We start from the raw sequence: 11,957 nt of genomic DNA, 5'->3' as shown, positions 1-11,957 counted from the left end.
GCTACATGGGTCTTCCCCAGGGCTCATGTTTAAGCCCCCTTCTTTACAACTTTTATGTAAATGACATCGACGAATGTCTGGCAAATTCATGCACGATAAGACAACTTGCAGACGACAGTGTAATCTCTGTTACAGGAGCCAAAGCTGCCGATTTGCAAGGACCATTGCAAGATACCTTGGACAATTTGTCTGCTTGGGCTTTACAGCTAGGTATCGAATTCTCTCCGGAGAAGACTGAGATAGTAGTTTTTTCTAGGAAGCATGAACCTGCTCAGCTCCAGCCACAATTAATGGGTAAAGCGATTTCTCAGGTTTTGGTACACAAATATCTTGGTATCTGGTTCGACTCTAAAGGCACCTGGGGTTGTCACATTAGGTATCTGATGAAAAAAAGCCAACAAAGAGTGAATTTTCTTCGTACAATAACCGGACAATGGTGGGGAGCCCATCCAGGAGACCTTATAAGGCTTTACCAAACAACGATATTGTCTGTTATTGAATACGGGTGTTTCTGCTTCCGCTCCGCAGCAAACACACATTTGATCAAACTGGAGCGAATACAATATCGTTGTTTGCGTATCGCCTTAGGTTGCATGCAGTCGACCCATACGATGAGTTTGGAGGTTTTAGCTGGAGTACTACCATTGAAAAACCGCTTCTGGAGCCTGTCTTCTCGTATTCTAATCAAATGTGAGGTCTTGAACCGTCCCGTGATTGAAAATTTTGAAAGGTTAATCGAACTTAATTCTCAAACCCGTTTTATGACATTGTATTTCAATCACATGTCCCAAAATATTAACCCTTCTTCGAATACTCCAAATCGTGTCGACTTATCAAATACTTCTGATTCTACTGTGTTTTTCGATACATCCATGATAGAAGAAACTCGTGGAATCCCGGATCATTTACGCGTGCAGCAGATCCCTAAAATTTTTTCCAATAAATATCGAAACATCAACTGCGACAATATGTACTACACTGACGGATCACTTCTTGATGGGTCCACTGGCTTCGGTATCTTCAATAACAATTTAACCGTCTCCCATAAGCTCGATAATCCTGCTTCTGTTTACGTCGCAGAATTAGCTGCAATTCAGTACACCCTAGGGATTATCGAAAAAATGCCCACGGACCATTATTTCATCTTTACGGACAGTCTCAGTTCCATTGAGGCTCTCCGATCGATGATAGATGTTAAGCACTCTCCGTATTTCCTGGGGAAAATACGGGAACATCTGAGTGCTTTATCCGAAAAATCTACTCAGATTACCTTAGCGTGGGTCCCTTCTCACTGCTCGATACCGGGTAATGAGAAAGCGGACTCTTTGGCTAAGGTGGGCGCAACAAACGGTGATATTTATGAAAGACCAATTGCCTTTAATGAATTTTTCGCACTTGTACGTCAGAATACGATCATCAGTTGGCAAAATGCTTGGACCAGAGGGGAATTGGGAAGGTGGTTACATTCCATAATCCCCAAAGTATCGACGAACCCGTGGTTCAAGGGGTTGGATGTAGGTCGGGATTTCATTTGCGTGATGTCCCGGCTTATGTCCAATCACTATAGATTTGACGCGCTCCTCCGTCGTGTTGGGCTCGGGGAAAGTGGTATCTGTGCCTGTGGTGAAGGTTATCACGACATAGAGCATGTGGTTTGGTCATGCCCTGTACACCGTGACGCCAGGTCTAAATTAATAGCTTCCCTGCAGGCCGAGGGTAGACAGCCGGCTGTTCCTGTTCGTGATGTCTTGGCGAGCCGTGACCTATCCTACATGTCCCTTATATACGTTTTCCTGAAATCCATCCACGCCCCAGTCTAGTCCCGTTCCCCTCCGTCTACACCCAACAAAACGACAAGAACACGTTTGAACCTTAAGCACAAAACCAGCAACCAGACCCCGCACAACAGAACCAGGACCCAAGGACTACGAGCCTCTGTCCCAACTCACGACATCGTGGCTCAGCAGAACGAATCCATACATGCCATTCGACGATTATCAGACGACCATTGAACAACAAAACACTGATTGGAAATCCCATGCTAGCTTTAAGTTAGACTTAATTTCAGCTCGTAGTCGGCAGCGAGGATAAAAAATTTGCTTTAGTTTTTAAGTCATCAGATATAATTGGCGCCGTTAAACATTAAATTGTATTTGTGCCGTGTCAAATAAATGTTATGTGAAGAAAAAAAAAAAAGAAACACAGTTCATCCACTTGGTATGCAGAAACAGTGTAAACCAAAAATATCGAAAGTTTTTGCAGCACGGCCAACCATACCGACTAATAATAAAACTCAACAGTGCGTTCAATAGAATCGACCAATCAGAGAGGGCTTTTACTTTGACAGAACTTTGGGTGATTTTTGGTTTCTCTTGTGCCCCAAACCGCCCAAACCAGAGCACTTGTTGGCACACCAGGCACACGAACACGAACATTTTTCAAAATAAAATCTGGCAGCTCTGGCTAGTTTGTTACTACGTAACTATAAATATAGGTTAGTAAAGCGAAGAATGGTAAATATAAACGGTATAAACAAGTGAACGATGTGTGGAATTTTCTGTTTCATATCAAATGTGAACTCGATTCAACTCGGTGACGATGTTGTAGGTTATTTACAAATTCAGGTACAGTTTGTTTTTCTATTATATCATTGATTGTTAAACTCATGAACATTTGCCATTTCAAATAAAAAGCAATACTTCACTATATCTATGTAGAGGCAAGGATATTGCATGCTTCTGTTTTGCAATCTACGCAAAATGAGAAAATAAATTTCAATACCCTTGATCTAGTTGCGCTTCAAATTTACTTAAACTATTTCTAGATAAACATTTCAAAAGGTTCTATCTGCTTTCGTCGTTTTTTCGGAGGGTCTTTTTATTTTGGTTATGGTTCTGCTTCAGTAAGTCTCCCATGTGTGGTCTTCGTTCAGAAGGCTAGAGTGATCCCTCCGCTATCAACTTGTACAAATAACGTGTCGCAAAAGGTGTTTAATAAGTTGTGGTGATTGAATGAAAGTGATCGATAAAAAAATCGATCAAAGCAGATAGGACCCTTTGAAACGTTTGTCTAGATTTAACTATATACCCGATGAAGGATTTATGTTATAGGCAAAAAAAGGTTTAACTTGTGATAAAATCGAAAGCGACTGTTATGCTGTTGCATCCAAAACTGTTCTCAGAATATGTTATTTCCAGTTAGAACAATGCAAGTGTCTTATAAATAACAGAGGTCCAGACGCGACAGATTGGACAGTTTATGATTCGAGGGTGCTTCTCTTCAGCGCTGTTTTATGGCAACAGGGAGCAGAACTTTCTCGTCAACCTGTTGATGGTGATAGATACGTTCTACTGTTTAATGGCGATTTGTTTAATAAAAAAGAAGACAGAGAATGTAGTGATACATTATGGTTATACAAAACAATCGATGCCATTCATGATATCTCACAGATATTTAGAACATTGCTAGGTTCTTTTAGTGTAATATTGGTTGACAAAATATTGCAAAGGGTTTACTTTGCACGTGATAGCTTGGGTAGGAATTCATTGTTGCTTGGTCGGAGCAAATTAGGAATCTTTATCAGCAGCGCGTTAGGTACATATTACTAAAATTCAATAATTTGTTCCTTAATTATATATATATATATATATTTTTTTTTTCAGCAAAAAACAGTATGGTATACGATACCATTGAACTACCACCAAATGGAGTATATTTTGTGGATTTGACAAAGCAAAATTCAGAAATAAAAATGTTACCGTGGAGTAAAAACTTGGATGTAACAAATTTTATTGCTATTCTAGACGAATCCTTCTTTAGTCTTCCATGGCACGAAAGTACGATTATCAAAGTAAGTCTAGCAATTTTATTTGCATCAACATTTTGTAATGATTTGTTTTCCAGGAAAATTTTGATTATCATAACATTCTAAAAAATATAGAGAAACGTGACGAGTCTCTTTTTGATTTTTTATTAAGTATACCTGCTATTTCGAAAACATGCGAAGAATTGATCCGATTACTCGAGGAATCTATTGAAGAAAGAATTATAAATACTCCAAAATATTGCAAGCAATGTATAAGATTGCAAAATCCGTGTGAACATGCACGGATTGGAATTCTTTTTTCAGGTGGAATTGATTGTGCCATAATCTCACTGATAGCAGATCGATTTGTGGATCAAAACATTCCTATAGATTTGCTAAATGTAGCCTTTGAAAAAATCAATCGAGAGAAGCCTCTGAATGTGGTAGAGCTAAAGTCGACCAAACTGATAGATTGGAACGTTCCTGATCGATGTACGGCAAAGCAAACTTTAATAGAACTGCAGCGCCTCAAATCTAGTCGGTAAGACAAACTTTGTAATCTCTGTTCTACATTTTGGTCAGAAGTAATCTGATCAAAGTTACTGTTAGGCCAACTGTATTATTCGATACAGTTTAATTCTGATCAAACTAGCGTTTCTGAGTGGCTTTCTTTTGATATAAATGTAGAATAAAGATGAATAATATTTATGAAGGTTTGAAAAGCTTTTATGATATATTCTAGTAAATGGCAGCTTGTAGAAATTAATGTAACTCGCCAAGAATTAGAGAGCAATAGACAACGAATATCTGATTTAGTTTTCCCTTTGAAAACAGTGCTGGATGAATCACTAGGGGCTGCCCTATGGTTTGCTTCCCGTGGTGTTGGTATATTAAAAGGTGTAGAATATTCATGTCAAAGTAGGGTAAGATAATCTGAAAAAAAATATTCAGCAAATGCTCAGAAAACTCATTAAATTGTCTTTGAAGGTTTTGATTGTGGGATCAGGAGCTGATGAATTATTTGGTGGGTATTCGAGACATAAAGCTGCCTTCTACAGGAATCTCAGTACTACAGATTTGCGATTTAGTGATAACGATATCCAGGAAGCTTATAATAACTTGACAGAAGAACTTGAATTAGACTGGAAGCGACTACCAAGCAGAAATTTAGCGCGGGATGATAGAATAATATGTGATCATGGTGTAACACCGCGAACTCCCTATTTACAGGAGGGTTTTGTTTCATTCGTAAAGAGTTTAAAAGCTTCACAAAAATGCTATCATCCTTTAGGTGCGGGTATTGGGGATAAGCTTATATTGCGATTGTGTGGATATAAACTGGGACTGAAAGCTGCTGCGTTCCTTAAAAAACGAGCTTTACAATTTGGCTCTAAAGTTGCTGATCGTAAGCAGAATGCTAGTGATAATTCCAGTTTTCTTCAGATGATGTAACCATTTGATTACTATTTCATTAAAATTATCCTTATAACGCTTGAACAATTATTTCGTTGAAATTACCAATTCTGTTGATATAAATATTTAGGCTAGCAAAATATGCTCATAAATAGAATTTTGGGTTTCTTCCCAATGACTATCGGACATGTGACTTTGAGTCAATAAACGACGCACTTACAGACATCAACTGGGAGACTGTACTGGGTATTGGCTCTGTCGATGACTTGCTTCGCAGATTTTACAGTGAACTTCAGAGGATTCTTAGCGATATTGTGGCAAAGAAAAGACGAACATTCAGCACTAATTCAAAAAATCCATGGTGGACTAACGAGCTGCGCAATCTTCGTAATATTCTCAGGAAGACCCGGAAACGCTTTTTTCTCTCAACCGAGATCGCATCAATCTGTATGAATTAGAGGCTTTGCTAACATCTACGTTGACTATATCGCTAAAATCCAGTTGAGTATCAGGCAAAATCCCAAACGATTTTGGGACTTCATCAGACAGCAAAATTCAAACAACCGTATTCCGAATATTATGAACCTCGACGGTGTGGAAGCTCGGACTAGCAGTACAACCGCCAATCTCTTCGCGACCTTTTTCGAAAACGTGTTCAGCAAAGTGTCACCAGTTCAAAACTATAATGCACCTGAATCAGCCCACCATCCATCCAGTTTTCCACGAATGAAGTACGGAATTCTCTGGAAGATTTAGATGTCAATAAAGGACCAGGCGTCGACGAGATACCCCCACTACTACTGAAAAATTGTGCTGTTGCTCTCGCGTCACCAATTGCTCTAATTTTCAATAGCTTGCTAAGAGATCGAGTCTTCCCACGGGATTGGAAATCAGCGTACATTATTCCTGTTTATAAGTCTGGAAACCGCAACTGTGTAACTAACTATTGCGGAATCTCCATGCTTAGCTGTCTGAGCAAAGTTTTTGAAAAATTTGTTCACGACGTGCTATACAGTGTTGTGTCACCATTCTTGTCTGAGTTCCAGCATGGTTTCATGAAACACCGATCAACGACGACGAATCTGATGTGCTACGTAACCACCCTATCCAGAGAAGTTGAAGCAAAACGCCAAGTTGACTCTGTGTACATAGATTTTGCGAAGGCCTTCGACACTGTGCCACATGTTTTGATCATTGCTAAGATGAGGCGGATGGGTTTCCTAGAATGGATCATGGAGTGGTTATTCTTATACCTAACAAATCGTTCTGCGTAGGTATTGGTTAACTCCGCCCATTCTTACATTTTCCACATTGCATCCGGTGTACTTCAAGGCAGCGTGCTCGGGCCCCTATTATTCAACATATTCGTTAATGATCTGTATGCACTGATCTCGTCAAGAAAACTATCTTTCGCTGATGATTTGAAACTATTCAGTGTCATACCATCCTTGGTTGACTGTGGAGCGTTGCAAGAAGATTTGAATATTCTGATGATTTGGTGCGACAACAACGGCATGCGTGTTAATTGCAAAAAATGCAAGATTATATCCTTCACTCGCTGCAACGATCCAGTTTTTTTTAATAGGGGGGGGGGGGGGGGGAGGGGATAGAATGATAGTTGTTTCTTATGTGAAATTTTCCAAGGAATTTTCCAAGGATTTTTCGGACATCTTACGTCTATGAATTGTAAGAAAAAGAAAAATGAGATTTTGAACAAAAAATGCGTGACTTTGCAATAAACAGGGGGGTCCCACAGAGCGGGGGGTATTTCAATCGACACCAAATTTGGGATTTTTCCAAAATTACAGTAGATGAATAATTCTGCCAACTTTGAGCAAAATCTGTGATGGTCGTGTCCAAGTTTGTGCTTTTTCGTGGTCACTTCGTATGGAATGACCCGTACTAATATCTATTCAGAATTAATATTGTGTGTTCTGCCACAAATGGTGACATCAACACTATTATATATATATATATTTATATATATATATATATATATATATATATATATATATATATATATATATATATATATATATATATATATATATATATATATATATATATATATATATATATATATATATATATATATATATATATATATATATATATATATATATATATATATATATATATATATATATATAACTTAAAAAATCATTGATTTGAATTTAATTTTTAAAAACTTTAATTTGACCGTACTCGGTCACACTTCACTTGTGACTGATTAAAGACTGTTTTACAGAGGCCTGACTGCCCTACCTGCTGTCCTAAAATCTGCTGACCTAAGACCTAACGACGATGCAGCACTTGGCGACGTCAATCCGAGTTCCATGTTGAATACTTTGGTGGCTCCGGGCTCCAATCCTGCTGAGTGTGCTGTCTGGTTTGCGCGTGGCTTGGTTTCTGGTCGCTTAGATTCAGCGACAACTGTTGTTGAGGATGTTGTCTTTAACTCGTCCCCCCTTAAGTAGTGATCGTCTCGAGCAATTTGTTGTCTTTGCTATGAGCCGATATTTGATAATTATGAAAGCCAGAAAAGCGAATGTGCTGACAGTGCCGATAGATACGATTCCAACTTTATAATGGAATTTTATTGTTTACATGTGTTGCCTAGTTTTTAAATGCAGTTCATGCAGTTCTGTAAGGTTTATATGCTTTTCGATTTGAAGAGGTTTTATTTTCAAGGGTTGCAATGGAAGAATTATTGGCTGGTGGTACCAGGATTCGTAATTTTCATATAGCTCGTTTTCGACGTATATTGAGCAGTTATGAAATACTATCAGGTGGATTCCGATTAATTTTTGGTTGCTGATGCCGCAGGTGCTGTTGATTCGTACGTCTTGGTGAACGGTTGAAACCAACAATGTGCCTGGGGCTATCGTTTTTATTTCTGATGTTGGAGGTCTTTCAAAGAGATTGCACTTCCCATGATGACCTCGCAATAATGGTGCTTCACACGTATCGTCGCTAATATCGACTAGCTGTTTTCTTTCGCATATCGTGATTTTATGACTTTCTTGGCATTCCGATTTAATGCCCAAAATTTCGACTTCGTTGATGAATACGTTTTTGTAAAGTATTTTGGCTGTATGATTGGAGAGGGGTAGCGGGTAGATGTTGAATTTTCTATATGATGTGGTGAGCAACTGTGGGATGTTTACGTTGATGATTATTGTTGATCGCTTGTAGATGACGCTGGTGGTGAGATAGTTGCTAGCATCTTCTATACTATTAATTTCTAGACCCTGATTTCTAGTTTCTTGAGCTATGTTTTCTATTTCTTTGAAGTTAATATAAATTTGATAATAACGTTTAATTTCGCCATCATTATTGCATATTCTATTGATTTGAGTCTGTTTTCGAATTTAGTATTGATCCTAATCTGTCTGTTATGTTGTTTTATCAGCGAGTTTCCTGCTGCTCTAAGCTCCTTCAAGTTATTCTCGATTAGATTCATATCTTCTGCGTCAAGATCACCGGTAACGAATTTGATGGCACTTCCTAGTAGATTAATCGCACGTTTATTTTTATTTGTGTTGATGTGTATTGAGTTAAAAAATGATTTTATTTCTTTTAGTGTTATCCTGATAATGTCTGAAAAGTCACTGGATGAATTAGCTAGCTAACTTGTTACGTTTTCTATAATTGATACTGAGATTTCAATTTGTTGGAAATCAATGATGTGTAAGATTCTATCGTAGCCTGCAATTATTCTTCCCTCCCCCCTTTGTAAAAGCAACGCTCCTGCGTTGTTATTGATGTCGTGGATTTGTATGGATTGAGGATGGGATGGTGGGATGGTGATGAATAGTGTAGCGATGCATAGTGTATGTAGCATGTGGATTTTCATCTTGGTTTTGGTTTCTGCTGGTTTGTTTCCTAAAAAGAGAAATTTATTAGTTTTTGTTTCGATAAGTGTGAATTGTGTATTGTTCCAAGTGAAGCGATCTAAATTCTCTTGATATTGTCCTTATAAACTTGTTTGCCGGACTCATTCACCAGTGTTCTTCCATTATCTTGGGCTACTGTACTCTGTACATATTTTGGTTCGGTTTTCTTTTTTATACCTTGAACTTTGTTATATGTAGTTTCATCTAATGGGAAAGCTGGTGCTGCTTCTCGGGATTTATTATGGTAATCTAGGTTTTGCTTTTTCGACTTATCGTTGGCCAGAATCATGGGCGCAACTACGGGGGGGCTAGGGGGGGCTGAAGCCCCCCCTGGAAAGTGTTTTGCCCCCCCTAGAATTTCCCGGAGAATGATTGTATTCAATATATCTACATTCCATATTACTTATCAGAGCATCAAAATCAACACAAATTGAGATGTCGTCATTCATTGGCTAAGAACTAGTTCTGCACCCAGAATCGATTCTCAACCCTTGCTCTCTTACTCACCTTACCAGTCAGACGAGAGCTGTTATAACTCGTGATGTATCAAGAAGTCGCCATTTTACTTGGTTTTGGGCTGTGTTTCACCCGTTCCCCAGACGTCTCATCACTCGCAAGTCTCTTTCGATCTGGTCGAGCCATCATGCACGCTGCGCCCTTTAATTTCTTGTGCCGGTAGGGTTGCTGAAGAGAAGTGATTTCACAGGGTTGTCGTCCGGCATTCTTACGATGTGACCGGCCCACCGCAACCTGTTGTCTTTCGCCAGGTGTGCAATGGGGTTCTCTCCAAGCAGCGCTTGTAGCTCATGGTTCATGCGCTGTCGCCATTATCCGTCGTCCGCTTGTGCTCCACCGTAGATAGTCACCTTCTGTTCGCCGATAGGCACCTTCTGTTCGAAAACACCAAAAGGACTTCCGTAGAGGACTACCGGTTATATCAGGGTTTTGTAGTTGTTTGTATCGAAGTGGTCATGTCCGATCATCACCGTGATAGGTGCGTACGTTCTTAATGTTTGAGAAGAACGGGCCGGCGTTGAGAACGTGGTCAATTTGTTTTGCTGCACGTTGGTCGAGGAAAGAAAGGACTTTGGACTGCTAATCTGCGGGAAGCTGCGAAGTTGGTGCATAGCAGGCTGTGCGGGCCGATAACCGGCTTATATAAGTCTTTCCTTCCGTTCATGTCCCCAACGACGATCTTGATGTCTCTACGCGAGCAGCTATCGTGCCTTGCGGCCACAAATCCACCGTACCTTCTCTCCTTTCCGTCAAAGCTCCTGGAGCGCAACGATCCGGGATCCGGGTCGTTAAGCGATCTACTGTTACATGTACTGAGCTTCTAATCGTCGTCCTTATTTCGTCGGCTGGGTTTTGAATTCTTGATTCTCCGTAGTATGTTGATTTTAGTATGCTGCCTTACTAGGGCTGCGATGCCTAGTCTCGCGACGGAGCTGCCGCCATAGATGTAGCTGGCGAGACACCGCATTTCATAGTTCAACCGTCCGGTCCGGATCAGTCGCTGTTTGAGCCGCCCCTAGCCTGTCGGGTAGACGCGCAGACAAGCTGCTCTCTAAGGAGAACAACTACCCCTTCCTGTCAGCATACGACCAAGTTCCCACCGGTACACCGGTTTTTCCTTGGTTGCTCGTATCCCAGTCGGTACCACGTGGAGGTAGGAATAGGGCATTATGCCCTGAACCACACTGGGCTCTATTTTATTCTAACTAGTACGGGTGAACTGTTAAAAAACACTGCCCAGCCGTTTACCAAATCTGGCTCTCCTCAATAACGAATCAGTGTTGCTGAAAGAGCTTGGCGTTGACGGTGTGTTCAAGATATTCAGTACATCTTCGGAGATTCTATCCCTAAGTGATTTTTTTCTGCTTTTACGATACTATTTTAAGCGTTATTAAATAAGCATATACAAACTCTTTTTTTCTCTTTTTTTAAATGACATACATGAAAACTACCCCCCTAGAAATTTTCCTTAGTTGCGCCCATGGCTAGAATGATTTCGTCGTAAACCTTATTTCGATTTTGAATCATGAGGTCAATATTTAGAGGTCTTTCTTGCTCATCTTTTAGACCGTAAAAAGCTTCTCTTGGTTTCATTTTTATTGCGGAGTGTATGCTGTTATTATATTGTGTACAAGCTATATTAAAAATTTCCTTCAGACTCAACTCTTCGTAATTCACTTTTATACAGCGGAAGATTTCTGCTATAGTAGAATGGAATCTCTCGACCGTTCCATTACTTTCACTGTGATATGGTGGAGTGAAAAATATTTCTATATTAAGATCGTGAAGAAGCCCCCGTATTTCTATTCGTAAAGCTGGTTCGTTATCACATACTATTTGACGTGGTGTGCCGTACATTTTGAAGAATTTTGTGAGTCCTTTTCTGTATCGCAAATATTTCTAGATTTTATGTGTATTATTAAGGTGCCAAATCTTGAGAGTTTATCTATTACTGAGAGAAAAACTACTCTTTCTGCGATGAAAATGTCTATGTGGATTATGTCTAGGGGTCTGTTTGGGTTTGGAGTTTCGCCTAACGTTATCTTGTAAGGGTGTCGATCATATTTATTTTTGTTGCAAATTTGGCAGAGTTTAATGTGCTTTGTAATTTTGGGTTTCATCTTCGGAAAGAAAAACCTTTTGGCTATTTGTTGATTATTTTCCCAGATACCTCTATGGGAGCGGTCATGTGTTTGTTCGATGATGGCGTTCTGCTCTTCAGGTGTTCTCAAATGGATTGACATTTTTTGTGTTATGAATATTTTGAATTGTTTGGCCCTATTAAAATAGTTCCTGTATGTAGTTTGAATTATTCCCATTAATTGTTC

At 39.5% G+C, this 11,957-nt stretch overlaps 1 protein-coding gene across 4 annotated transcripts; it reads left to right on the top strand.

Annotated features, from left to right (window-relative positions):
• Positions 1–2,342: 2,342 nt before the first annotated feature.
• Positions 2,343–5,308, top strand: LOC129724416 (asparagine synthetase domain-containing protein CG17486). 4 transcript variants are annotated; one of them, XM_055679292.1, is made up of 6 exons: positions 2,343–2,624; positions 3,111–3,594; positions 3,663–3,850; positions 3,904–4,346; positions 4,548–4,728; positions 4,793–5,308. In XM_055679292.1, exons 1-6 carry the CDS (start codon positions 2,544–2,546, stop codon positions 5,255–5,257), a joined length of 1,842 nt encoding a protein of 613 aa, XP_055535267.1. In that variant the 5' UTR covers positions 2,343–2,543; the 3' UTR covers positions 5,258–5,308. The 4 variants fall into 4 exon arrangements, with proteins under 4 accessions (XP_055535267.1, XP_055535268.1, XP_055535270.1 ...); XM_055679293.1 differs by having other exon boundaries at positions 2,348–2,624; positions 3,198–3,594; XM_055679295.1 differs by having other exon boundaries at positions 2,349–2,603; positions 3,198–3,594.
• Positions 5,309–11,957: the final 6,649 nt, after the last annotated feature.

Source organism: Wyeomyia smithii, chromosome 2 (assembly GCF_029784165.1).
Source record: "Wyeomyia smithii strain HCP4-BCI-WySm-NY-G18 chromosome 2, ASM2978416v1, whole genome shotgun sequence".
In the NCBI taxonomy this organism is placed as follows: domain Eukaryota; kingdom Metazoa; phylum Arthropoda; class Insecta; order Diptera; family Culicidae; genus Wyeomyia; species Wyeomyia smithii.
The sequence above is the reverse complement of the archived record's forward strand: the minus strand, read 5'-3'. Positions and strand labels throughout refer to the sequence as shown.